Source organism: Pogoniulus pusillus, chromosome 30 (genome assembly GCF_015220805.1).
Source record: "Pogoniulus pusillus isolate bPogPus1 chromosome 30, bPogPus1.pri, whole genome shotgun sequence".
Lineage (NCBI taxonomy): Eukaryota > Metazoa > Chordata > Aves > Piciformes > Lybiidae > Pogoniulus > Pogoniulus pusillus.
In genome coordinates this window covers 4072447-4100162 of record NC_087293.1, presented here as the reverse complement: position 1 = coordinate 4100162, position 27716 = coordinate 4072447, and the positions used below count along the sequence as shown (strand labels likewise).

Below are 27716 nucleotides of genomic sequence, written 5' to 3'. Positions count from 1 at the left end.
CCCTATGAATCTTCGCCAGAAAAATCAGTAACACAGAAACTTTAACTGCTCTAAATTACTGTTAGTTCTTTAACAGCTCTGTTTTTGAATTGCTCTTTGCTTAGAAGCTTGCACTGAACTCTGGAGCTGGTGGATAATGACCTCTTGTTTAAACATGTGGCGACTTTATGATCCTCGGCTCTCAGAAAAAACAACCCCATGATCAGGTAGTGAATAATTCTGAAGTTTGACCACGAGGAAGACATTTCTGCAGCATGAATGAAGGAAATGTTCTCTTTTCTGGTCAGAAAGTAATTCAGTGAAAGTAGTTCAGTGAAGCCTGAATTCTGAATACCCCAAAAGTGCTCCAGGTGGGTGTGTGTTTGTGATGCAGGATGCCAGCGCTGGTATGTGACTGGCAGAACTTGACCATATAGTGATGAATGTTTCTGTGGTTCTCTGGAAACAATGTCAGTACTGCAATGGGGTTTCAGACTGGGTAAAGGGACATGCCAGGTTTTGTGGACTTAGAAACTAACAGACTTCCTGGCACGGCTGTGAGACTGGCTGCTGGAAAACTTCAGTGACAGCGTGTCACCAGACATACGTGCAGACATCACCGGCTTCTGTGTGCGGAGAAGTGGCCATGAGCTCTTGAACGGCCTTCGTTGTGAGGCCACTGCTACTTCTCAGCAGGTAAAATTGATAGAGAGGAGCAACGAAACAGGAAGAAGCCCTGAGCTCCAAAGTGTGGGGTGCCTGTAGAAGACTGCAGGGACTTCAGACTTTTTTTCTCTATAAACTACTTCTGGAGGAAAGGGAAGTCGTATTTGGAGAGTGTTGAAGCCCTCCACCCCCCTCTCTTTGTAGAAAGGAACATGAGAAAGGGAGATCTGAGTCAAGTCCAGGTTTAATTTCCTGGTCCTCCTCCATAGGAAGAAATATCCCTTCCTTTTAATTCTTAAACAAACAAGTGCTCTGGCCACATCATAGTGAAGTGTCCCTCAGATTACATCCAGATAAGCCTGGATTCCAGCACTTGCTCTTAGCCATGGATGTTTCTGTGCCTTGTGCCTGCCAGCCTAGACAGAAAAGGAGCAGTGCCTGAAGTCTCTGCAAGAAGCACATCTATTCCTTCTCTTCCTCTTCCTCCTTTGCTTGTAGCTGGATTGGGGACCATATCCTGACTCCTTGCACACAGAGAGCAGCAGTAACATCACTTTGGAGCACAGCAGGGCTGCTTTGAGTTCCCACTCTCGAGTCTTGGCCGTGGCTTTCTAGCTTGTCACCTCTCCCGTCTTCAGTTCTGACACTAAGGGGAGCGGAAAGGCGGATGGCGCAGCTGGAGAGGGGAGGTGGGGAGTGAACTACAGTCCCAGGGCTGCAATTCTTTCCTTACCTTCTAGAAGAGCTGCTGTCTTCAAGTATCACACAGCAAAGCCAGCTTTTGCCAGCTATGCACTGGGGGTCCTTCCCTAGGGAGTCTTCTTCACATGTCAGTTATAAGGCAAGAGATAAGTTACATTGTTAGCCTCAGTATATTGCGATGTCTGGTGCTGAGGACCAGAAAGTTATTGTAGGTGAGGGGTTTTTAAAGAATGAAAACAAAACCCCAAGATCAGTTTTGCAGGTCTGTCTTTTTGCTCTAGCAGAAAACTTTGTTCAAGCATTGAATGGTCTCTCTATGTCAGAGAAGATGGAGGCTTCCAGTGGTTTTGTAAAGCTAAATCCTAAATCCAAGGCAGAAAACAGACTCAGCCTCTAGCATGGCCCATCAGGCTGTGGGGCTGATACAGTGTTCATGAAAAGGAGCACAAAGCAGGCAGAGCCACCTCACTCTTTGGCATCCCAGGGGGCAGAGGGTGCAGGTGCATGGAGTCCATTCCTTCTCTCCCTCCCAGAGCTCCAGTGCTTAGGAACCAAGGGAGCCACTGAAGCACACAGAGGCAGCAGATGTGCCTGCCTTCTGAATGGCCCCCATGGGTGCTTAATTAAACCACAGGAATATGAGTTTTCCTCTCTTTTTATTAGTTACAAGTGATTTTTCTCTCCCTTAAAGGATTCTCACCACCAGTTCCAGTCAGCCTGCAAGGTTTGCTTTAAAACCTTGTCTTGCTCTTAAAAAGGGAAGGGCCGAGGTATTGCAGGAGCCTTGAACCATTGAGAGTTTGCCTTCAGAGATTCACAAGGGAAGAGCAAGAACGGGGAATGCTGTAGGGAGATATTAAATTAGGCCCTTTTGTTTCTCTCCTTGTAGAGCATAAAAATGCCCAAGGCATGAATACTCTGTTGAGATAAGTCTTGAGCATTTAAATGTCTGTTCTGGTAATTTATAAAATGAAGGGGTGGGAAATGCCTTACACAAGGAAGCAAATGGAGACCTTTGCTGGCATTCAGCACTGGCAATGGGGGAGTTGTTCTGTGCTGTTGTGAGAAAAGGGGGAAAAGGTGGATTTATCTTCCAAATGCAGCAAAGCTTTAGTCCCTGGAGATGTGGTATGGAGAGGCCAACAGCTCCCTGGGTGCCTTTGGTGAGGGATATCCTTGCATCCTTCCTGCCACTCTTGGTTGTTTTGGTCTTAGAAGAAAGCAGGACTTCTCAGAAAGCTGCAGTGCCCAGTATAGGGGAACTCTGCCTTTGGTTTTAAGGAATTAATGGTGGGAAGAGTCCTACTCCTTCAGAGCAGCTACTCTGAGCCTCCAGCGGCCTGACAGCTCTGGGAAGTGCAGAATCTCTGGAAGCAGCACAGCTCTCAGCTTGCCTGTGGAACAAAGGACTGGAGAGAAGCTTTTAAGTACAGGAACACCTACTGTCTGCAAGGTGTTATTCCATATTTTTTCCATACTCTTCCTTCTTCCCATGTCTATATATGAAATAGTGGGTGCTCTGTCCCTGCCGGCTTCATTTCTGTTGGTGGAATGATCACAAGGTAGGGTTTGATCATCCAGTTCTTTCCATGAGCACAGCCTGTAGCAAAAGCAGTACTGCTTGTCACTTTTGTGACAGTTATCCCATGCCAGCATGAACCAGTTGTACTGTTTCCCATCTTCTGGGAACAAGCACGTGCCTCTGTGTAAGATGAAGAGATGCTGTTGCAGTTTGATTAGACAGCCAAGAAAAACAAATGTGATACAGCAGGTCAGAGGGATGAGGATGCTGTGGGGTGTGCATGGCGACCTGGCTGGACAAATCTGTTCTCTGCTGCAGTGCAGTGTTGTGGTCCTGCATTGGTCTGGCATAAGGGCCCTTGGTCCTTCAACTTCTTCCGTGGTCATTGTTAGAGTTGCACCTGAGAGATGAACAGGGCTCATCATTTCCCTTAGCTGCAGCAGAAAATTAGCGTAAAGGCAACATGCTAGATTTGGGAGCTAGGGGAGCTGGAAGGTAAAATGGAGAAAGAAACCGGTACCTCTTCTGTTTTGTCTGTAACTGTGGCTGGGTATCTGTGCAGATTCCCCACTACTGTTAGTGCACAGCAAATGCAGTCAGTTTGCTGTCAGTGCGAGGGATCAGGAGGATGGTGTGGATTTTATTACTTTCAGATATTTGGGTTAGAGAGTCTTGCGCTGTCAGAGCTGAATCAAACTCCCAGCAAGTTTGCACGCAACATATGTGATAGATTTTGCAGATGAATATGTTAATGCAGGAGGAGGTGGTTCCCTGAAACTAACCACTGGCAGATAGGAGTGTTGTCCTCAAAAACAAAACCATATTGTGTCCTCAGAAAACAAAACCAGTGGCACCACAGCTTGGATTCTGCCCACCACTGAGACATTTCATTTGTAATCATTGGACTGATTAACCATTTTGAGTTCCATTAGAACAAATTCATTTCTTAAAGGAAGGAATCTCCTCCTGCAAGGATCTGCTGCATGATCTGCAGTTGGTTTGCTGTGAGCTAAGAGGCCTCAAACCACTGCTGAAAGGCTGAATGAGGACCTGCATCATCACTACCGCTTCTTTGTGAGCCTCTTTGGTGCGGAAGCTATAAATTGCTCCTGACTGTGCTGAGATTTCCTATCAGTTGCAAATACTTACTATTTATGAGCCTTGCCTCATGCAGAGGGCAGCACTCCTCCAGCCTGTGTGATCTGGTGTTGATGGGGAGCAGGTGGGTTTGAGTAGAGATATGAAAGCTCAGTTCTAACTTCACAGAGATCCGCTTGCAGGGAAATGCAGATGTAATGAGTGAAAGATGTTGTCTGCTGTGCTGATGCGGAGTGGAAACTCTCAAGAATTAGTTTGGACCCCTCTTTCCTCTCCTAATAAGTAAGAATCTGGGATCACAGGAGCTTGCCAAACTCAAGTTGCTGCTTAGTGCTGGGCTTCTGCTTGTTTGTGTTTCTGTTGTTTGGAAGAACTGTGCTGTGGAGAGGACTTGAAGGAAGAGCTTACAGTGAATTCAGTAGGGATTGTTGGTACACATGGCAGACGTGAAAACAAGACTATGAATTATGCAGCAATTACTGTCTTGGAAAAGTAACTGCAGGCTAAGCCCAGATACTTGTCTCTTTCTTTCACCCAATACTGAAATAAAAATGTGCAGCAGTTTCACATGAAGTAATTCCTGTGATTATGCTTACAGATGTCTGAGTCTGTACTTGTTTGGTGCCTAAAACAGAGGTTAGTTCTGTGGCAGCGCCTGCCGGGTTCCAGCTCAGAGGTTAACGTGGGGTTTGTGAGCGTTGAGGCTGTGCCTGGGAAGGAGAGGGTAGAGCTTTGTGCTGCTGGGGCTCCTAGCAAATTCCATCACCAGGAGACCTCAGTTAGTAGAACAGTAAATTCTCTACTGGGTGACTCACTACAGTGAACAGTCCTCATGCATGTCAGAATCACAGGTATCTTCTACGGCTTTGACACGCTGCAGCTGAAAGTACTACTTGTGTCCAGCAGCCTTGTAGAAGTTGTGCAGTCATTGCAGTGCCACTACAGTGCATGCAAAGGGACTCCAAGGAATCAGCAGGAAGAGGAGTGGAGGGAAAACATGTGGGTTCACAAGTCTTCAGTTGCTGTTTTGGGCTATCTGCACATCACAGCAGCTTAAGCAGCCTAGCACCGTCCAGCACCCTGCAGCCTTGTGAGATTTCTTTCCACAGCCATAAACCCTCATGTGAGAAGAGATTCAGGAGTACCTTTTCGTTAATGGGGTGTGATTCCATTGCAGTGTACAACACAGCATTCTTCTGTCCCTCTGCTAGATCTTACTAGATGCCAGATCTCACATTATCCTCAAGTATTTCCGGCACCAAAATATTCCCAAAATTTCTACTGCCCATTGAAGAATTCACACTTCATCAAAGGAGAAAGCTGGAAGGGACTTTGCAGTTATATTTCACACACTCTGAGATCATGCTGAAAGAGTTTGCCTTCTGCTGTGCAGTGAAGTACTCTTTTCTTCTCCTTATTGCATACCAAGCCACTCTTCCTGTTTTGAAGGAAAAAATCAATCATCTCACACATTCTCCTTCTCGAGCATGCTGCAACACTGTCCTTGACATGCTGTTGTGTTCTCAAAGTTTGTCTTCTGTGGAGCCAGAAGATCTTTTTTTTTTTTTTTCCCTGAAGATCTTAATGCAGCAACTTCCAATATGGGGAGTAGAATTGTGAAGTCAGAAACTAAAGCAGAGCTCTTCAATTATAAAACTTCAGTAGCTGTTGGTGATTCAACACCCCATGAGCAACACATGCGGGCTTTTTGATCGTTGTCGTGGGTGTGTTTAAAGGCAGAGTGGACCTTTTCAATCTTAAAAAGCAAAAGGCCATCTGTGGCTTCTTAATGCTATTTACAAACCCTTTTTGCTTGTACTGTGCTTGTCAGTAGCTGTATTTATTCATTGCTCACTCCGTGAATTAAAACGTTGAGGCACCTCCTGGCGTACTCCTTCCAGCTCATCCTTTTGGAGTGAGTATTGGGTTGCCATAGGGACCAAATCCAAAGGGCACACACCATTCAAGTAAATGTTCCCTGATTAACAACTTGCAGCTTGTCCCTTAAATATTTTAATTATCCATGATGCAACTTGAAATGTTGTTGAATGTGTTCAGTCTGTTAAGTTCAATATGTCCATTTTTCTCTGGGGCTGGATTTTGACCGTCTGTGTAGGAGTGGGGTGGGGAAGCCTGCTGCTCCTGAGCTTGCAGGAAAATTCTGACAGCGTTCCTCTGTGTTGACCCTAGATGCTCAACAAAGTTAATGGAAAGAGGTGCTACTGCATAACTACAAGTGAAATGGAGGCAGTTTGGTAACGGCTAGATGCGTTGTTTCAGAGCAGTAATGTACTGCTACTGAATCTAAGGGAAGAGTCTGCCTGGAAGGTGCCTCTGTGCCTGGCAATGCAAAGGAAGAGCAGTGGGAGGCTGCAGAGTATGGGGAGTTGTTGGAAAGCCCCACCTGACACGCACTCAGTCTCAGGTGTCCCGTTCCTAAATTGCAAGCACATTAGCATTAAGTGACAGCAGTTACTGAACTGAGTGCTGGACAGGATTTTGCTAATTTGTGCAGGGTCAGATGCTCCTTTCAGTCCCTGTTTAGCAGAAACTAAAGTCACCTTGCAGCAGAACTTTCCATTCTCACAACTCCAGCCATAACATGAGGTATGAAAGTGAGTCGAGTTACTGAGACAGTTTCTAAACAGGTCTGTTTGCCACCATTTACAGTCTCTCGGTTCTGCCTTAGCTGGGCTCTTCAAATGCTGATCGCACACAGGCACAGTAGGTCTTTTTCTGCCATCTTCTGACACTTAACAAAGACTACTGCAAACTTCAATCCGTTAGGAATTACTCCTGCTGTCTCTGTTATCCCTGGAAGTTTAAACAGCAGCTTTAACATGCAACCTCCTAACCAAAGTACTTTCTGAAGAGTGGGTCTAGCAGGCACGAAGTACGAGGAAATGGGCAGCTATTGTGGCTCCTTAGCTGTAGCACAGCTCCACAGGTGAGTTTCCTTCCATGGCATCTTAAGGGGTCTGATATATACTTCTAGTAAAAGTGCTTGGATAGGCAACCAGAAGCACAGAATTTGTTGCATGTGTTCTAGAGACCAGAGGTTAGCTCTTTCTCTGCATATGTGTGCTCATGTTGGATTTTGAGCTGATGTAGCTCACACGAGTAGCACTTGTCACGTTCCAGACAGGAGATCACTACACAATTTGGTCTTCCTAACTCTCATCTTCAGGGAAGAAGAAAACTCTTGTCTGGGCTCTTTCTGCCTCTTTCTACAGTGAGGGATAGATAACCTTCCTCCCTGCCTCCCTTTTGCAAAAGCTACCTGCATGTCTGCTGGTGGAAAGCCACGCTGAGATCCCCAGCAGCGTGGTGCCTCTACCTCCTTGTTTTCTTGGGTTGCCTGAGTCGGTGTCTTTTTTCCGTGTGCATGCTGAGCCTTGGCCAAGGTTGTTTCAACACATCCAACAGTGATCTGGCAAGGGGAAGGAGCAGGAACATGACACTCATCCCAGACGGGAAGGCAGTGCCTGCAGGCTGAAGGGTAGGGTATGAACTCGTCTTGATTAGCTTCGTGGTGTGGGTCCATCACCACTTAATTGGCTGCCAATAGCCTCCCTAATGAAGGATGATGGATGGCACTCAGGGGCCTGCTGGAAGGGGCCAGCCCATCAGGAGCAAGGATGCGTGCAGAAATGTGGCTTTCACCTGGAAAGGATGTGGGAGCTAAGTGGCGAGGCCTGAGTGGGGATGGTTCCTTTTTCCCTTGCATCAGGACAAACATCAGTTGTCTTCCAAAGCAGAGATGGGAATTTCTGTGACCCTGTGCACGCTTGGCTGGTTGGGATAATCATCTTCTGTTCCCAGCAGAGATGATCTGGTGTTCAAGAATGTTCCTCTTTGCCTTTTTCTGGTTTTAGTTAGCAAGTGTGCTTTCTCAGCCCAGCTGCTGACCAGGCTGCAAGGTCTGAAAGGTCATTTGCACTCCTCCAGAAGAGTCTCACTTTCTGATTTTACTTTGAATGATTCTTTGGGAGTTTGGACTTCTCTGATGTCATTAAAAAAAAAAAAAAAGAATCAAAACTTTCATAAGACTGTGCAGATGAAACAAAATTGTTGTCTTAGCCCACACAGGGTATTATGCAGCCTGGCAGATCCCTTCCTTGTAGCAATAAGAAAAGGATTTGGCATTTAACCTCTTGAAATTAAACCAGAGTGTGAACTTCAATAGTTCAATCTTATCAGGGCTTTGCTAGAATAACAAATTGTGAAAAAATGTAATCATGTCTCCAATGTGACCTTGGCAGATCTGCCTCTGTGATGTGAGAGAGATTAGGTAACTCTAAGCAGATGTCTGTTTATTTTGAAAATAATAGTTATAAAATCTTTTTGTTCTTTCCCCCCCACCCCCCGGTTTGTGTGCACTGCCTCTGAAAGACAGGGCAGAGAGAAGTGTGGTCTGCTTGGAGCTCTCTCTAACAAGCTGCTCTATTATGCTGAGCAGTAATTGCTCTTGGAGGTTGGAGTTATCGATCTATTGGTGGGGGTTCAATTTCAGTGTAAAGACCTGTGTTCATGATTTAATTGGAGTGATTAATAACTCACTCACAGGCTAGATGGGAATCGATATGGATTTCAAAGAGCACAAGTAGTACCTTTTCTCCTGTAATGCAGTAGTTGATGGTTTGTTATTTGCCGTGGTTTGACTAGTTTAAAATCATAAGATTCCTTGATTTAGAGCAGTTCTGTCTGTTAAAAGGTTACAGCTGGAGCTGTTTGTGCTTTTCTGCTTTCATGTTCGTAGAATCAAAGAATCAGTCAGGGTTGGAAGGGACCATCAGGACCATCTAGTTCCAACCCCCCCTGCCATAGGCAGGGACACCCTACCCTAGAGCAGGATGTTGGGGGTGTCTTTCTAACAGCTTATTGACCTTCTTGCTGCCTGTCACTCAGATTAGGTGTACAGTATGCCACTGCACCTGAAAAAAATCCAAACCCAACACAGAACAAGACAAGCACACCTATAGTAAGCAACCACAAGATGCTTTAATAACATTCTGTGGCCAGGGTGATGGAGTGGCTCCTACGTCACTTGTTTTGAGGCATCTGACATCTGCTTAGGAGCAGCACTGAAGAGATTGAACCCTGCAGCGTTTGATCCACCATTATAGCCCTAGATTAAAAGCCTGTATGAAACTTTCAATCTCATTACAACGCCAGCATCCACAGTAGGTGCTTTAGCTGCAAATCCAGTTTCAGCTTTGCATTGAAACGTTGCCAGAAGCAGCATTGCTAGGAAAATGCAGTGTGACTTACTTTGGGGGGGATTTGAATAGTGATCCTTCTTCTTTATGCTCTGGCCCCAATCCTTGTGTTTGGCACCCATTTTCATTCAGCTCCTGCAGCTTTGGAGTGTCATCATGCATGCTTACAGCTAACATGCCTGGATAGAGCATGGAAAGCTCCCAAATCTCCAAGAATAAAACATCCCATTAAAGAGCCATAAAGCAGCAAATCAGAGACAAGTCCAGAGGTCTTAATGCTGTTGCTCTTAGTTTCTAGGGGAGGGGGTGAAATCTTTCTGTGCTGCTTTCACAGCAAAGGCTCTTATCTATGTAGCTAGCTAAGGAAAACATTTAGCATAGTGATTTTGAATCATCTTTTGGATGTGCAGAGTCCAAGTGTTTAAAATAAATGTTTCTTCAGGAAATCTCTCCTACCAACCCCAAAAGTGCCGGAGCAAATGTGCATTTGCCATGCCTGATTGTTCAGTTGGGTGAGAAACTGAAACCATGCTGAGAGTATAAGGAACTGAGCTGGAATGGTTGGTCCCTGAAGCTGGCCAGGGCATCCTGAAGCCTTTGGCTGCATCAGTATTGCTGCGGTGGTGGTGACCAACACATGGGCAGAACTGGGGAGTGCACACAGGATACATCCATGCGGGAGTAAGAGGAGATAGGAGCTCTCCCTGCTCAGGTGTGCTCTTCACATGAAAATCATGGCCCATGTCAGTCTTCACTCTCGGGAGATGCTGGCTGTGTGTTAAAAATGGGAGACACTTTCCTGATCCTGAGAATGACTTGAAGATGTTTTACTTTCAAACTTGGGTGTTTTAGAAAGGAGAAAGGGGTGAAAAGACACCTTTGGAAGTTAATTCCGAGGACCAAACTGACAGCTTTTTGCCACTGTTGCTTTCTTCTGGGTTGAAAAGCTGAAGGCTTGTTACAGCCCCAGCATACAGCAATCTAGCAGGTTAAATGACTTGGGCAACACAGTTTATTAAAACTGGCAAGTGCTCGCTCCAGTTCTCTTCCTGATAGTCAAGGCTGTCTGGGAGAGTAATTGATAGTGGCAGCTGTTGGGAGGGTGCTTCAGATTGCGGCACCACGATTTGACTTGACAGACAGCTCTGCACAAATGAACTGAGTGAGAGGGGCTGAATCCCCACCGGCTGGCGGAAGCCTCCCTGGAAGCCGTGGTGGGACTCGGTCACAGGGACAGGCTGGGGAACCCACCCTGTGAACAAAGAACCTCCTGCACCCCTGCACCAGGCAGCCGCACTCAGTAGCCTTCGACTGGGGCCAGGCAGCAGGGTTCAGGCTTGCACTTGGCTTACTTTCCTCAATGGTGTGGGTTTGGGGTCAGGCAGCAGGGTTCAGGCTTGCACTTGGCTTATTTTCCTCAATGGTGTGGGTTTGGGGGCAGGCAGCAGGGTTCAGGCTTGCACTTGGCTTACTTTCCTCAATGGTGTGGGTTTGGGGCCAGGCAGCAGGGTTCAGGCTTGCACTTGGCTTACTTTCCTCAATGGTGTGGGTTTGGGGCCAGGCAGCAGGGTTCAGGCTTGCACTTGGCTTACTTTCCTCAATGGTGTGGGTTCGGGGCCAGGCGGCAGGGTTCAGGCTTGCACTTGGCTTACTTTCCTCAATGGTGTGGGTTTGGGGTCAGGCAGCAGGGTTCAGGCTTGCACTTGGCTTACTTTCCTCAATGGTGTGGGTTTGGGGTCAGGCAGCAGGGTTCAGGCTTGCACTTGGCTTACTTTCCTCAATGGTGTGGGTTTGGGGCCAGGCGGCAGGGTTCGGGCTTGCACTTGGCTTACTTTCCTCAATGGTGTGGGTTCGGGGCCAGGCAGCAGGGTTCAGGCTTGCACTTGGCTTACTTTCCTCAATGGTGTGGGTTCGGGGCCAGGCGGCAGGGTTTGGGCTTGCACTTGGCTTACTTTCCTCAGTAAGAGGTGGAAAATCCACCTGAAGCCTGTGGTGTTGCGAGGAGCTGGCTCATGTCACAGGAGGATATTTTATTGACACGATCTCATGTGCAGTATGCTGCTGTCATGGTGGAAGTCACAAAATGGCCTAGGTTGGAATTGACCTGAGAGATCATCAACTCTAACCTCCCTGCCATCGGCTGGGACACCTCTCAACTAGACTTGGCTGCTCATCCAACCTGGCCTTGAACACCCCCAGGGAGGAGGCATCCACAACCTCCCTGAGCAGCCTATTCCAGAGTCTCACCACCCTCATACTGAAAAGCTTCTTCCTCAGATCCAGTGTAAACCTGCTCTCCCTCAGCTTAAAACCAAGCTCACCATCTAATGTCTTCAATAGCACTCCCCCCCTGAAACACAATGAAAAAGCCATCTATATAAAAGCATAAAACAACTATGAATAAAGAAATTGCACTTAAATATTGATTTTCACTTGTAAGCACTCTACCAGTGCCAGTGTTATCATTGCTAATGCAGAATGCTTTATTTAAAGTCTCTTCTGCTTGTATGTGTTGCATATCCACAATACATTATGCAGCACTTTAAAAAATCAATCAAAAAGGGGAAAAAAAGGCAAAAGTAAAGAAAGGGTTACTGAATTTGATTGAACATTCTCCTTTTCTTATTTCTTTGTATTGAGCTACTGCTGTAAAATAATGTTCTTCTGTATTCACTCCCCGTGCTGGTGGTTCAGAACTTGTCTCTGGGCTTCATCAGCCACCTCTGAGTTGCTCAGCTTCTTGCCACATATTTCCCTTTAATTCCTGTGATGTGATGCTTTTGCAACATTTCTTGCTGGATTACAGTATGGAGCAGGGTCCATCAGAGCCAGCTTGGCCTGTGTCTGCTTTCAGGGATGTGTAGAGGGTGGAGAGATAGGCTGCAGATGGTGGTGGTTGTGTTTCTTGGGAAATTGCCATTGGTGAAGATGTCATTGATGGATGTGGGAGAGAAATTTCTTTCTCACGTCGCCCCATCACCAGTGCCTTCAGAATACAACAAGGGAGGCTGCAGAGAGACATCTGAATGACTCCACTTCTCTTTTTTTCCTTCAAGAGACAAAAGAAAGGCATGCAGGCAAGATTAGATTATTTCCAATCACATTGTACGTGTGTTGACAATCCCCTTTCAGCAGCAACCAGCAGCTTGCAAAGAGCAGGAGGCAGGGCTGGAACTGCTGTTGCCCTAAGTACTGTTTGTATAACACAGTAACTGCTTATTGGAGTTCTCAAAGCAGCCTTTACATGTTTAATCCTTTGCACTTGAGCTACTCTTAATCAGCTTGAAAGCAAATTCCTGTAACAGAAAGGTTTCATTTGTGTCTGGGACTCTCTGCATTGCAGCTAGCCTCCAGTGCCCTGTAGTTACACACTGGCAGCCATGGGGATGGGCAGTGTGTGTGTGTTCCAATCACAGATCTGCAATTCACTGGAGTTTCATCTTGGATCCATGGTGATGGTCTTTCAGGTTTAGGTAACTCCTTCTGAAAGCCACTTTCTGCAGCAAATTCAGCTGGGGTTGACTTTGGGATCTGCCTGAAATTTCATCTCTTGTTTCTGTAGATTTCCATCAGCTGTGGCTAAAGCTCCCTGTGTGCTTTTAAAAGTTGTTGGAAGTTTTCTTCTTTGCCAGGTCAAACTGGAATGGCACACAGGCCAAGACACGGGGAGCTTCAAGTGTTGCCACACTCCAAATGACAAATTAGTTGATCAAGGAGGCAAGAGTTGTTAATCCCAGGTTGTCATTCTTCTTGTTAGAGCATTTTCAAGCCCTTTCCTCCCCGTCTCTTGCACTCAGCCATCACTCACCCTGTGAGATCAAGACATGTTTTGCTGTCCTTGCATTTAAGAAAGCTTCTCAATGGAAGAAGTCCAGAGTGTTTGGTTAGAAAATAAACAAAGTTGGCATGCTGAGAAGGGGTAGCGCTCTGCAGGGTGGAGAATGGCAGATGTGATCCAGCCTCCCCTTAGCATGGCTGAAACATGAATCATTGCAAATGTCACATTTCCTGCGAGGGGACGAGCTGAACTGACATGCGTTCAGGTTTAATTAAGGTTGAATTATTGGAGCTGACTGTCAAGTCTTAGGCAAATTGGCTCAGCCTGTTATCATTAAGCATGGAAATTACTCTAGGACTTGATAAAAATAAACACATTTTTGCCTCTAGAACATTGTTGTGTGGTCTCGTGGATCTCTGCTTTTGTTGAGGCACTTGCGTTCAGCTCTGTGGGTCTGCCTGCACAGAAGGGTTAGATTAGAACCAAAGTGCAGACATTTCTGAAAGGATCTTGGTGAAACCCAATCCAGCTTGCACAAAAGAGAATATTCCATCTTTCCTTGGGATGTTTTCCATGTGTGACCAGCAGTCAGCCTGGTCAGTTGGAAGGAACTTGGGCATACAAGAGTGTAGTTCTTCAGCAGGGGCATTTGAGCACCCTATGGAGAAACTTCAGATGAGGTTCTCAAGATTCTGAGCAGAACGGGCAACACCTCTCACTAAAATCATTCACTTTCTGAGGGATTTCAGGGAAGGTAGCTCAGAGACCTTCATGTGAATGGAGAGGAAAAAATTGAACTGGAGATATTTGTGATGGGTATCATGATAAGGATCTTGGTCAACAACTAAGAAGCCAAGCTTCAGAAATCACTCTTTTGTTGGTTACATAGGGAAAATGGCCTCAGAATTGTCAGGTTTCTGGAGACCTCTGGAGTGTGGTTAGCTAGTGAGTGGGTATTGGAAACAGGCACTGCACAGGTGGAAGCAAGCTTTGGTAGAAGAGGGTGAAAGAAAAGAAAGCAGCAAAGATGTGTATGTTCTTCAACATCAGAGTGTGAGTAAGGCTTGGCATGGTGCTCAGTGGAATTAGCTGAGATGAAGGATCTTAAGTCTTCACATAGAAGTGCCTCCTGTGTTTCCTGGAGTAGTACAGATGAGATGTATTTCCATTTGGGCATCTCCTTTCCATTTTGTTTCATTTAGTCTGTTTTCTCCCAGAGACTTAAGTGAAACACCTAAATGTGAGAGAAGTTTCCTATTCAGAAGGTTTGACACCTTCTCTGTGGACACCAGGCAGGTCTCAGTGCCCCATCCTTGTGGTCTTCCTTTTGTTTCTCACCGTGGTTTGTTCTGCCTTTGTTCATCTCTGGCTCCCTTCATCCATTGCATTCAGCCACACCAAGCAGTTTCTCTCTCGGCTGCATAACAGCCATCAGAAGGGGAAGCAGCAAAGTCACCAAAACACCAGGATCCAGTCTCTGTCCTTCCCACCCTGAGAAGGGTTAGGGGTTTTGCTGTCTCTCACATGCTTCTCCATGCTCCCCCATAGACTCATGCTGTATCTTTCCCCTCTCTGTGCTTCTGTGTTAGCTCAGTGTAGCTGCAAAAGGAGAGAAGATACTCACACTTATGCCTGTAGCATTTCTAGAGGGAGGGGGGAAGAAGCATCTGGATATTTTCGTTGTTAGTGAGAATGAACCACAAAAACATTGCCAGTAGTGAAACCTGAGAGATGCATGTTAGCAGCAGAAATTAGCCATGTAGCCCTGGTGCTGATACAGCCAGGCTGGCTGGTCAATTCAGTCTGCAAGGAGCATGAGCTTTTGCTTTAAGAAAACTGCAAATGAGAACTAATGCTGAAACCACAGGGAATCAATAGTTGTACATAAAACTGGTCAAACAGCTGCTTTTAATGTGGGACTTTATTGATCTGTTTTGGATCTAATTGACTTTTTACTCAACTAACTTTTGTGGTGCCAGTGTGTTTTGAATATACACCATTAGTCCCCATTGCCTATAATTACACAATATGAAGTTTAACTCCGTAGGAAGAGACCTGTTGGATGGAAAGAGCTAATAGGCTCTCAGGAAACCTATGGTCAGGAATGAAACCCAATTGCTTTTAATGGGTAGCTCCTGAAAAGCAGTGAGATCTGCAGCTGTGAATTACACTTTCCCCAAAATGAACAGTGAGGGGACCCCTGGCTTGACTAATCAATGGCAATTTTTCAGTTGTTAGCAATAAAGTCTGAGGAAAATTTACAAACATAGGTGCCACTGTGAGAAAGAGCAGTGCACAAGAGCAAGGAGAATTTGGGGTTAGGAACGAAATCTTTGTTACGCTAAATAACAGTATCAGTGTCATCAGGGTTGGAAGAGACCTCACAGATCATCAAGTCCAACCCTTTACCACAGAGCTCAAGGCTAGACCATGGCACCAAGTGCCACGTCCAATCCTGCCTTGAACAGCTCCAGGGACGGCAACTCCACCACCTCCCCGGGCAGCCCATTCCAGTGTCCAATGACTCTCTCAGGGAAGAACTTTCTCCTCACCTCCAGCCTAAATTTCCCCTGGCATAGCTTGAGGCTGTGTCCTCTCGTAAATAACACCGGAAACAAGTCTAGTTACACCTCAAAACCAAGGCACCTGTGATGTGCAAAGTCATTATTGAAAAAGAAATGCACTGAAGCAGGAGTTGGGCTTCTATCTGTTGCAGGGAATGTAGTTTAAGGCCAGCAGACATTCTGTCAAACCTGTAAAGATGCACAAGGCACTGGAAAGTACAGGGTTGATTGTCCTTGCTGCCAGCCAAAGCACTGCTGTTTGGAAAAGCTTCTTCCTGTCATTTGTAGGTTAGAGGCCACAAGTCCTCAGCCATCTTCTGATGAATATGGCACATATGTTGCCATTTCTTCTCTTTTCTTGTTCTGAATTTATATATGTACACTGTGATTGATTGATTGATTGATTGATTGATGAAGGAAATGATGCAATGGTGAGAGTGCAGGCAGAGCCAGAAGTAGTGTGGGAAACTGCCTTTTATCTCAAAGAAGGAGATGCCATCACCATGTGGGCATTTTCTGTTCAGCAAGTGAGCTGGTGTGCTGCAGGCTCTGATTCATCACTGTCCCACTCATCTAGGGCTGGCATGGTGGTGCTCAGGTCATTGAGGCAGCAGCAGCGAAGACTGAGGCCTTTTGCATTTGCGAACGCCCGGGTAGAGCATCTGCATGGCCAGAATTAGCTCGTGGGGTGTGTGGTCTGTTATTTCCACACCTCCTACAGCAGGAACTGGCTCAGTGCTTTGATGAGACGAGAAAATTTCAAAGGTGGAATTTGTTTGTGAGGGCATCAGGAGCATGGTAATGAGTGTAGGTAATGTCTCTTGCATGTCTTCAAGCCAGCCAAACACAAACGGCCCCCAACTCCTTCTGGTGGGTAATAGGAGCCTGTATCCTAACAGTCACTTAGAGGAGCTGAGGGTGTGGAACACGGGGACAGTGCTAGTTCTTGTAACGTGTGGACAGCTTTGCTTCTGCTTGTGAGTCTGTGTGCACTCCAGGGCACAGAGTCTGTCGAGGAGGGAGTTACAGTGGGAGTTGAATCACATTCATGTTCGTCCTTTCAGTGGTCTCTGACCTCTTGGATACTGCTTGATCCGAAATACCTCTGCTTCCCTCCCTTTGCCCTTTCCAGCCTTTTAACTGTTTAGGCTGCTTTGTTTAGCTTAATCTATTCAAAAGAAATACTTAGCATCACAGAGGGAGTCATTCCATATGGAATTCCACATAAGGTGCATTTTGCAAGGTTGAAATGTTCCGGATAGTTTTGACATGGGGCGCTTACAGGCGTGTGCAGTACTTAGGGTGAGCAGGACTACACTTGGGTGCTCACTGCACTTCTGACTGCATTTCTCCAGCTTTCTCTCTGTTCCTCTTCACAAGTGTGTGGCCAGGGCATGGCAGTGTCACAGCTTCACTGCAGAGCTGTCCCATCCTTTGCTATATAGAGATGATCCCACGTAGCCTCCTCCATAGAAACCGGTGGGGTTATCATCAATGAGTAGTGCTTGGGAGTTGAGCCTAAACACAATGTAGATTACCTTGAAAGAGCACTGAGACAATTAAATGTATTCTTGAGTTCATGATGAGTCTTAAAACCTACATGGAGCAGGAAATACTGTAAAAGTAACTCGAGACACACTCACACTCCTACTGTAGTAACCTTGGGGCTCAGTAGAAGTCACAAAGCTATGTTCTTTGCGGTGTGCATTCGTTTAATGACAGCTAGGTCTCTTGGACACATGCTAACAAGAGCTGTAGCCTGGCCAGTCAAGGACAGCGGAAGGACAGACACACAAACACACATCCATCTTGTAGCAGCAGTGCTCCCACGATGCTCCCACGAGCTGAAGCATGACTCGTTTTTTCCCAGGCGTATGTTCTACCAAGCAGAGAAACAAACGCAGACCTTTCAGCGTGCGCTTTGTTCTTTCTCTCGTTGCTCCTTAAGGTCCCACCTTGAATGACAAGCCAGAAGCAAAAGCAGCCAATGTCCCAAAGGTGTCTGGGCTAGAGCGGAGCCGGGAACTGAGCACCGACGTGCCCTTCGCCCTGCCTATCCCCAGCCCCCAGCCAGTAGCTGCCGTTGTGACTTCTACTTCCTCAGCGCCCACGTCGAGCGCCAGAGCGAGCCCACTGTTGAAGAAGGAGCCAGTGATTTCAGCACCAGCACCACCCCGGCTCACACCTCAGCCGCAGCCTCGGCCGCAGTCGCAACCTCAACCTCGGCCGCAGTCGCAGCCTCAGTTAGTACCTGAGCTTCGGACTCAGCCTCCGAGTCACATCCCTCCACCTCTCAATTACCAAGTGCATCACCAGGTGGCCCACAACGGACTCAATAATATCAGGTAGGGAAAAGAGATGCTTGGCTCATCTTGGTGCTGCTGCAGGGCTTGTTTCAAAGGTGATGGAAATTGCTGGGAGGCAGGACAGGAGCTGTCTGTCCGAGGTGCTCCATCTCTTGGATATTGGACTTTCTGTGCTGATCCACAGGCTGAATTTTCCAGCAGTGGTGGCTAAGCACAATTGAAACATGGTGATGAATGTTTCCATTCTGGGACATAGGCACATATCACCCCAGGATAAAGTCCTTTTAGCTCCGGTACCTAGTGGAGTTTTGGCACTCGTTGTCTGAGCTGGCCAGTTCTGTCTTAGAAATTTAAGGGAGGTTTTGATCTAAATTTAATGTAAACTTCGTGTTTAATATTCAGAAATACTTCAGCTGAGGTAGGTTTGTTCATGGTTATCAGGGTTTTTGTTTTACCAGCATCAGAAGAGAGCTATCTATATCTGCTGTGGCCCTTAGAACAGGGCTGCTATGTAGGCTGAGAAATCTTCAGTCTCATCTGTTCAGATCTAGCAGGAGGCTTAGCTTCACTGTTTAAATTGTCTCCATCCAGTAAGTAGGATGGGTGAAAACAGCATGGATAAAACATTTCTAGAGAAGAGTTTAGTCAGTCAGCTGGAACCTGTATAGTTTTCTTTGCTGGCACAGATAAGATGCCTGGCCTCTCAAACCAGAACCAGGCTAGTTTACATAGAAGGAGAAAACTGATTTAAGATGTAATATTTGGCTGCACAGACACCAAAATACGACTACAGAAGGCTACCGTTAATGTGTATTTGATAGCATCCTGCATACTTAAGCTCTGCCATGGTTCTATCCTGTAAATGCCACAACAGTATAAATTATTAATAACATTTCAAACTACTTGAGATGTCTCAAAGGTTTAGATTGCAACAAATAATTGCTGTTTTGAGAATTACACTCAAAAACAACTGCAGTGATCGTTCCTTTCACTCCACAGAATTTAGATTACTTGCAGTAGAGTAGTAATAAAAGACAGACAATTATTATGAGAAAATTTATTAGGGGGTGTGTTTGCATGCTTGTGTGAATATTACTTCACACCATGCACAGCAGACACAACTTGGTCCCAAAGTTGCTTGCACTTTGCAACCCTGTGCACCCAGAGCAAGAGAAAAAAGGGATTAGAGTAATTGGGTTGTATGATCCATCACAAAGACACACACAGCCACTGCAAGGTCTTCAGATGCTAAATAAAGGTGGCAAATCCCACTGCCTCTGTGGCCTTCATCACTATCTCATAGGTGCCTCTGAGGACTGTAACTTGCCCAGGCACCAAAGGAAATGTAGAGTCAAGAAGCCCTCCCTTGCGCTGTTGGAGGAGTTCATTAAGATTCATCACTCTCGCTACTGCCATTAAGAAAAACAAAGACATAAGCCTGGGGAGATCAGTGTTTCGTGATCACATTGTTTCTGGTAGTGTACTTCCTGTGCTGTTTCAGTTCTGTATTGTAACTCTCTCTGTCTCTCTCTTTGTCTCTCCCCTCTCTTCCCCTTCCCCATCTGTTTCTCTCCACAGCCGGAGCAGCAGCGCTAGCAGTGCAACAAGCATCAGCCTCCCGAAACACCTTCCCCTGTCTCCCCAGATTCCTCCACACCATTCCTCCGGCCCAGCTCTGCCTCTCTCCATCTCTAATCTTGCTACCTCGCACTTCTCTCTCAGATCACAGACCCAACACCAGCACCATCCGGCCATGTTCGCCACCCCACCCACGCTGCCACCTCCACCAGCGTTACCTACCAACAGCCTCGTGATACCAGGTCACCCTGCGGGTAGGTGCCCTTCTTCCAGGGCTGATCTGCCATGCATGCACTGGAGGGTGTTAAGAGATAGGATGGCTGGTGGGCAGGCAAATCAAAGTGGTGCAGACCTCTCCACGGGCAGTGTGTGCTGGAACTGTGAGTGTGCTCGTGGACCAGGTAGGAGACCTGGGTGTGCTTTGGCAGCCGAGATGCTGTAGAGACAGCACCGTAGCTTCCTAAAGAACGTTTTGAAACAGTTTTTTCCAAAGCCATTTCCTTTCCAGGGCATTAGTTGCTCAGTGTGGCATTCTGCAGTCCTCACACATTTTTCAGATTAGCAAAGGACTGATGTACCCTAATGCCATTCTCCTTTCCTTTCTGCTTACTCTAATGAAGCTGCTGCTGTTAGAACTGACTTGAAAAAACTGTAATCGTCCCGGAAAGTTGTTCTAACTGACTGCCTCTCCCCCTCTCCCATCCTTGGACCAGCAGCACATTCTTCCTAGCAGAGCAGGATCTTCTGCCTGCAGCAGCACAAGCTCTCTGTGTGCCCGTGGCTCCTTGGCCTCTCTGTGTGAGGCAGAGAGAGCTCAGCTGACAAGCTCTGCTGTTCAGCTCTCACTGTGTTTGCACCCTTTGTGCACCCTGGCCTCCGTTCCATTGTCACTTCTGCCCTAAGTGTCCTGTTTATAGCTTATCCGTTAGCCTACATCTGTCCCTGGAAGAGACCCTGGCAGCTGGAGACTTCCACTTGCTGGGGCCTCCTTTTGATCTGGCATTTGACTCCACAACTAACTCAACAGGCATTAAACAAGACGAGCATTTTGCACAAAACACACCCTCTGCTTCCTGTGAAGACAGCTAAAGGAACAAGGAGAGGGCAGATTTGGGGTGGAAAAATCTGATGGCCATGCACCCCTTTTTTCCCTGCCAGCAGCTGTGTAATGTCCCACTCTTTATAACTACTTCTTTAAGTGAAAGAAAAAGGTGAACTGGTCCAAAGCGAGTTCTCAGAACGATGACAGACAAAAGTGCTGTGGGTTTGTAGCCAGAAGCAAGACCACATAGGCCAAAGCTTCCAGCTTTCACAGGCCTTGGCACCATCTAGAATTTCAACCACATGGCTGGGAAGATGTTGGCAGCACTGTGGGAGACCTATTCATTGCTTCCCCCGCTTAAGGCAAAGGGCTACTGTGATGGAGACTTTGAAAGTATTGGAAAAGGAAATAGCAGCGTGCTCACTAAAAGCATGATATTGCAGTCTCTGAAAGCAAGTATGTTTTCACCATTAACTTCAGGAGGTGCAAGATCAAGTGACCTATTCACATTCAGCAGCTTGCCAGGAAGCAGTAACAGTCTTGCTCCTACTAAAAGGATTTCTCCTGCAATTTAAGCAGGAGAAGCCTAAGTTAGTGGAGGGAAAGGTCTGGGCGCCTAACCCCGCAGACAGCGCAGTGCCTCTTGTCTGCGTTCTGTGGAATGCGTGCAAAGCGGCGCACCAGAAAATCAATACAGAGCCTGCAGAGCAGCAGCTTCTGCTGCCGTTCACATTAAAGTCTCTTAAAAGCAAACGACAATGTGGGGCAGCCCTGAAGAGCCAGGATCCAGCTGCTGCTAGCTGCCAGCTCTTGTTGTGCTGTTTGAGTGTGTGTGTGCTCCCAGTAAAAGCACCAGCTCAGAAAAGCCATCAGAGAGAGTATGGCTTTTTGAAGCCTCCTTTTTGCCATCCTTTTCTTCCCCGTTTTGGAGGAAAATGTGCTCTTCCTTTAAGTTTACTTTGGCACATTTGTTGTTACCAAGAAGAAAAGCAGAGCTCAGAGCTCCTGCATTGACTGGTGGTGCAAGTTGGGATCTCTGAATAACAAGATGCACTTCTGGTGGCATTTCTTCCCTTTGAAACCTTTGAAACAAGTTAACTTAGGAGCAACCCTTGCATGGGCTGCTGCCTTCTACTTGGGTACAAAGGCTGACCCTGGAATAGGATAAACAGAGCAAACAGCAGTCTTTGTGCCTTCAGTTCTGAAATGAGGGCACCTAGCAACATCAGAAGCACTGACCTTTTTCTGCCATGCCCACCTCATGTGTGCACACAGAGCAGTAGTGTTTGGGTAGTCAGAGCACTTCCCAGTTACTCTGCTCCCACTTGTGATATTGCATGGCCAGACCTGTGGGACAAGGTGTCACTGGCAGGCACGAGAATGTAGTTCTGATCTTGACATTCACCAGGGCACCTCTTGGACCTGAGTTATTACTACTTGGTCCCATCCTTACTGTGAAGCAGCACTCCAAGTGCCACACTGCTCTTCTAAACATCTTTGGGCTTTTTCTTTTCTTGACAAACACCAAAGTTGTGGTAGAGGACTGTGGGCTGGAGCCAGCTGCAAATCTATCAGTCTGACTTCAAGTCTCTTAAAGAAATTGGATATCAGAGCACTTACAACTGCCAAGTTGCTTTTATCTCTCCCTCCAGAAAAGTGGATTATCTTGATGCTAACAGAAGGATTCAGTTTCTTTAAGTCATGCCAGATTTAGATGTGTAAACACACACAGACACATATGAAGTCATGCTCATATTCTCTAAAGAGGTTTTGGACATAAGTGCTTTCAGTCTAAGGATTTTTTCTTCTCTCACTCCAAGGAGAACCCATTATAGATTCTTTTGCTCCAGTGTCTTAGGCTTCAGTATCACAAGTGTATGTGCTTTTTGCTTTTCTATTATTATAAAGCTGGGAGCAGTACACAGGATCTGAGCAGTGCATTTATTAATGAAACACATCACCTAGGCACCTGAAATTTGCTTTCAAATGTGACTTTCAATAGGATGTGAGCTTCTAAGTGGTAAAAGATACCTTTAAGTTCCAGACCAGAGTGCTTGTTTTTAGAGATCTTATCAATGTCACTTCAGAAAGTGATTGATTTGGACATTTCTAATGTTACTTCAGGAAATCTAAGTAAAAGAAATGCCTGCAGAACATGAAATAAGACTTAAAAAGGCATTTTTGCCCCTTTGTAGTCAGTGCTGTAGTTTTAAAGGGGTGGATTCACATAAATGCAGAAGCAAGTAGGTCAGTCAGGACTGGGTGTATGCCATCCACAGCTGGTGGCACAGGTTCCTCTCAGCTTACAAAATACATAGCATGTTGAGTGCTGATTCCTGCACAAAGCCTCTAGGCAGCATCACAGATGGATTTAATTGATGCCAGCAGTCATTCTAGGGAAGTGGGCACTTGTCCTTACTGTGTTTGGGCACCTAATCTCTGTAGTGCTGGTATGTTCCACTGCCCTAAACCACATTCAAATTCAGTGCAAGGTGTTCTTTCAGAGGAAGATGCTGAGAAGAGGCCATGTGCCCTATAGTGTAACGTTTGCTTTCTGCAGTCCTTGCAAGCTCCATGAGAACTTTAGCCAGTTCAACGTCTCTCCTCTTCCAGCTGTAATTTCATAGGAGAAAAGTCTGGAGGCAAGGACAGAAAAAAAGACAATTCTAGCCTGTTAGAAACTGAGGGAAGGAGTACTTAGTATTTTAAGATCTCAGGGGAAAAAAAAGTACTGCAAAGAAGGCCTCAGTTTGTAGGATGGATGCTCTTGGTCAGTGTGCAGAGCTGAGGAGGGAGAGGATGGCACAGGGATGTGTTGAGAAGTGGCTATCTGAGCAGGTAGCTTCCAGCTACCCCAGTCCGTGGTTATGTCATTGCTTTGTAGTCTGTCAAAACTGTACCTTCTGAGTGCATGCATGAGCATGGGCAGACGTGTCAGGCCCAGCACCCGCTGCCAGTGCCCAGGTGTGCGTCTCAGTGTCAGTCCTTCCAAGGAAGCAGGTCGGTATTGCTCATTTGAAAGCGAGCTGTTGCCCTTGAGGGGTCTCCCCAGTGTCTCTCTGGTGTGGGAAGGTCTGCCTGCCGTGCTGCAGGACCAGACATCTGCGGTGCGTTCCTGGAGGCGCCGCGGTGCGTTCCTGGAGGCGCCGCGGTGCTGCGGCTGGTCAGGCGCTGGGGAGGAGGAGTAGCCGGTCGGAGCTGCGCGGGGGTAGCGGGGCCGGGGGCGGGGGGCCGGGGGCGGATGCTTGCTGCTGCCCCCGATGATGTTTTCTGCTGTGATGACTCATGGTGTTCTCTCTTGTCTTTAGATACCAGCCTGTTGATATCATTCAACCAACCAATCATGTATTGCCAGCCTCATTCGGGGATTCTGATTGGTACTTTGTCACAGGCATCTCTCTTACCTCCACCAATGAGTCCTCACGTAGAAAACCACCACAGCATGACCTGCAGAAACAGGGAATGCCAGGTGAATATTGACTCTTTCTCCTCCGTCTTTGTGGTACTCACAGGCCCACGGGCCTCTGTGTCTTTTTTTTTTCTCTCTCTCTCTCCTCTAGATCACGAACTGCTCAGGCAAGAGCTGAACAACCGGTTTTTGGTTCAGAGTTCGGACCGGGCCGCTGCCTCACTTGGCCCGGTGCCGCTGCTGAGAGCGGAGTTTCACCAGCACCAACACACGCATCAGCACCAACACACCCACCAGCACACATTCACTCCTTTTCCATCCAGCTTGCCCCAGACGCCGCTCATGCCGCCCTCTGCACCTCCCATGGTGCGTACCCCAGCCCAAAATGTGAGGATAAGTAGAGCATCTCTGGTCAAAAAGCCTAACCCGCTCTTGTCAAACAAACCCCAGTCCTCTTCATTTCAGCCAGGCCTGCCGTGCTTGCCCTTCAGCCTGGAGCCTGGAGGCACAGGCCCAGAACTCCCAAAGGCACCTCCTTTCCACCCAGAGCCTCCACACCAAGTCTCTGGGTCCCCCTGTGTTGATACCCATGAGCAGATACTGCACTCATGAGACAAGTCGAGAATCTCTCTAGTTTTCCTTTTTATGTGTCCTGCTGTGTATTTCTATTCTGCTTCCCCAGGGCCAGCTGCCACGACACACCAAAACCCACCAGCAGGGACGTCGCCAGATCAGGGACTTCCAGTACCAAATGCAATCCCCACAGCTGTTGGTTGCAGGGCAGACTGTACTGGCTTAGCCAGAGCTCTCGCCCTAGTGCAGCACCTCATCTGATGGAGCTTTGCCCTTCTCCCTCCTGATTGCCTGATCTATATCGATTTGGGCATTTGCTTGCACCAACAAGCACTAATTTGCCTGTGGCTGGTTCTCAGTGTGAGATAGAGATCCTCCTGGCCATGTAACAGCGTTGGCTTGTTGGATTTGCTTGTAACATGATGGGACTTAGCTGCAGCTGTTAGAAAATTGTTAGAGATCTGCTGTGAGTGGACTTTGTCAGTGCTTTAAAATACAGTCTCCACGCTTCTGGCAGTTACTTTCTGTGATTTGGAGGAGCAAGATTCAGCTTTTTTCCCCTCTGTCAGATTCACACTGTGTCCAAAACGTAGAAACAAGCCTCTTCTGCTAAGGCAAGCAAAAGCCAGGAGTGACAGCAAAAGCAGCATTTGGGGAGGACTACCAAGAGCTCAAGGAGCAGGGTTCCTCACTTTTCTTTCTTTCCCACTGCTGACTGCCTGATGACATTCCTGGGCTGTAATCTGCTTAGCAGCGAGACAATTAAAAGTAACATCATCCACCCGAAACCCAGCCCCAGGTGTTTGCTCAGTGTAATTGTGTGTGAACACCTTCCCTTCTTTTCTTGAGCTGTGTGAAACAATCTTGAAACTTTCCTCAGAAACCTCCTGTGTGATTTAAGAATCCAAATATCCAGTCCTGCGAGCAGCTCCCTCCCCTCCCACCTGTGCCCGCTGATGTCAGCCTTAAGAGCAAGAACAGCTTGCAAGGCTCTTTTGTTATACTTCGCTCACATCTTCTTATATTCCACTAGATCAGGTCTGTTAATCCCAACACCAGAGAAGAGTGTTGAAATTTACAGCTGCATGTGTTTGGTAATTTATGGTATTTACACTGGAGGGGACATGGCTCCAGTAATAACTGTAATTAATGAAATTACAGATCTGCTCTCCTGCACATAGAGGAGTGTGAAACAGCAGCTGACTTGCCAAATAAGCAGCTTTTCATGGGGTCCTACAGCTCCCTGCCCTGCCTTCTTCCCCGCTCCCTCCTCCCCAGCAGAATGTACACACTGTTCAAAAAAGCAGTGTATATCTGCTTTGGTTTTGCTTCCAAGGTGGTACAGGAAAAGTGGTCATAAAAATAAGCGTGGGGCACAAACTGCACACGTGAGGGTGCTAAACCCTGTGCTGGAGCGGAAAAGGTGAAGAGCCACCTTGTCTCTGGGGCTCTCTTGTTGTGCAGGGCTGGGGGAATATACAGAGATCTGTGCAGCTAAAGCAATGAAGCCCTTTTCCAGGAGATTTTGGCACGTACAGGAGTCTAGAAAACAGGGAGTTGGTATTGATTGCCCCATGGTAGGCAATGGGGTCTAATGGGAAGCATTCCCTACCTTCTAGTCGGTGATCTGGTCCAGTGCTCCAGGGACAGATCCCAGATCTAGACCTGGAGCTGAACTTCCCTGCATTCCACTGCACTGCAGATACCAGGACTGCTCTTTTCGTGGTGCAGGAGCCTCTTCATGTGGTGCCTGTAAGCAGGGTTCTGCAGTGAGACTCAGCAGCACCCAGCACAACTCGGGGGCTAGCCCCTTTCTGTCTCCCTTAGCCTGGGAAAATCAGTCTGCTCCCTGATGAGCAAGTCTGGGATAACCCAGTCAGTTCTGCTCGATCGAGTGCTGTACCAGTGGGTCGTGATTATGTGTCTGTGTTGATCCTGATGTGTCCATTACTGCAGCAAACAAACTCACCTGTTTCCTTTTTTTTCTCTCTCTTTTCTTTCCAGTTTGACAAGTACGCTCCCAAATTAGACAACCCTTACTTTCGACATTCCAACGTGAGTCTGACCTCTCTAGGTGGTGTCTTTGTTAATGGTTCTGCTTGTACTTCTTACGCTCGTTTTCAAGTGACTGATGGTGTTTTGGTTCATTCATTCCTAAAGCTCTTTTTTTCTGTCTTGGTACTTAATGATTTCATTTTTTTAAGGTACAGAATTTTCTTTGGGCTGTTTTTTTTTTTTTGTTTGTTTGGTTGGTTGGTTGGTTTTCATTTGGTTGTTTTGGTTTGTTTTTTTTTTTAATCTTTGTCTACTGCATTTTTGCTGCTGTGGCTCTGTACTGCTGTGCCTGGGATGGCAGGGAATGCGCAGAAATTGCTAAGCAGTGGTCGTTGCAGTATCTTTGCAGCTGGTGCTTCTCACAGTGCAGCAGCCCGGAGTGCATGGCTCTTTCACAAGATTTTGCTCAGGTCACAGGAGTATGTCAGACTGGTGGTTTCTTCCTGGTGCTCCCCACTGCTCCAAGCACACCAAAAATTACACCTTTTGGGACTTGTCAAACTGCTGTACGTGCTCAGGAGAGGCCTAAGCAAAATTGAACCTGACCTATGCGGCTACAAGGTGGCCTGCACGTTGCCTGTGGTCAGTGTGCAGCGCAGCATCTCGTGGTTCTTTTCTGCTTTGAAAATTGAAGCAGGTCACATTTCAAAACAGGATCCATTTGTTTGCAGGAAAAAAAAAACCCAAAACGAAAGAAAGAAAAAAGCCAAGTTAACCAAACGTGAACATAAGCCCCAAACTCTTCCCGTGCCTCTAGAGACGGCGAATGCTCTGTGCTTCCTGCAACAGTCCACGCATTTGAAAGGCACACTCGTTCAGAACTCTTCAGAAAATCCATCAGATGATGCATTTTTTCAGATTTGGGCTTTGCTCTTAAAGATTTCCAAAGCAAATGGAGTGTGTGTTTTCACTCGTTCCACACAGTGCTATTTTTGTATGTGCCAGGCTTGGCACCTACCTCCATTATTGTTCAAGTTGTCCTGTGACATAAGCATCTCTTTTTCTTTTGTAGTTCTTTCCAACCTATCCTCCAGCAATGCCTGGAATGCCACCCATGCTTCCACATTCAGGTCCCTTTGGGTCACTTCAGGGAGCATTTCAACCGAAGGTACAAACTTCTTCTTATGAAGGCTTTGTTCTTTTGCTGGGAGAGAAAACCATATTCAGAGTCGTGTCTCTGGTGATTTTGTAGCACATGATTTAACTAGCAGAAGCGCAGCACGGG

General features: G+C 46.9%; 1 protein-coding gene across 17 annotated transcripts in view; it reads left to right on the top strand.

Annotated features, from left to right (window-relative positions):
* FBRSL1 (fibrosin like 1) overlaps window positions 1-27716 on the top strand; it is a 585865-nt gene that overhangs the window by 537998 nt on the left and 20151 nt on the right. For 9 of the 17 annotated variants that reach the window (XM_064168199.1, XM_064168206.1, XM_064168202.1 and 6 more), the window contains 5 exons: window positions 17477-17873; window positions 19413-19666; window positions 24015-24250; window positions 26441-26491; window positions 27504-27599. In XM_064168199.1, coding sequence (XP_064024269.1) covers window positions 17477-17873; window positions 19413-19666; window positions 24015-24250; window positions 26441-26491; window positions 27504-27599 — 1034 coding nt within the window. Of the gene's footprint in view, window positions 1-17476; window positions 17874-19412; window positions 19667-23762; window positions 24251-26440; window positions 26492-27503; window positions 27600-27716 lie in introns of all 17 variants that reach the window. The other 8 variants (XM_064168212.1, XM_064168197.1, XM_064168211.1 and 5 more) reach the window with 6 other exon arrangements.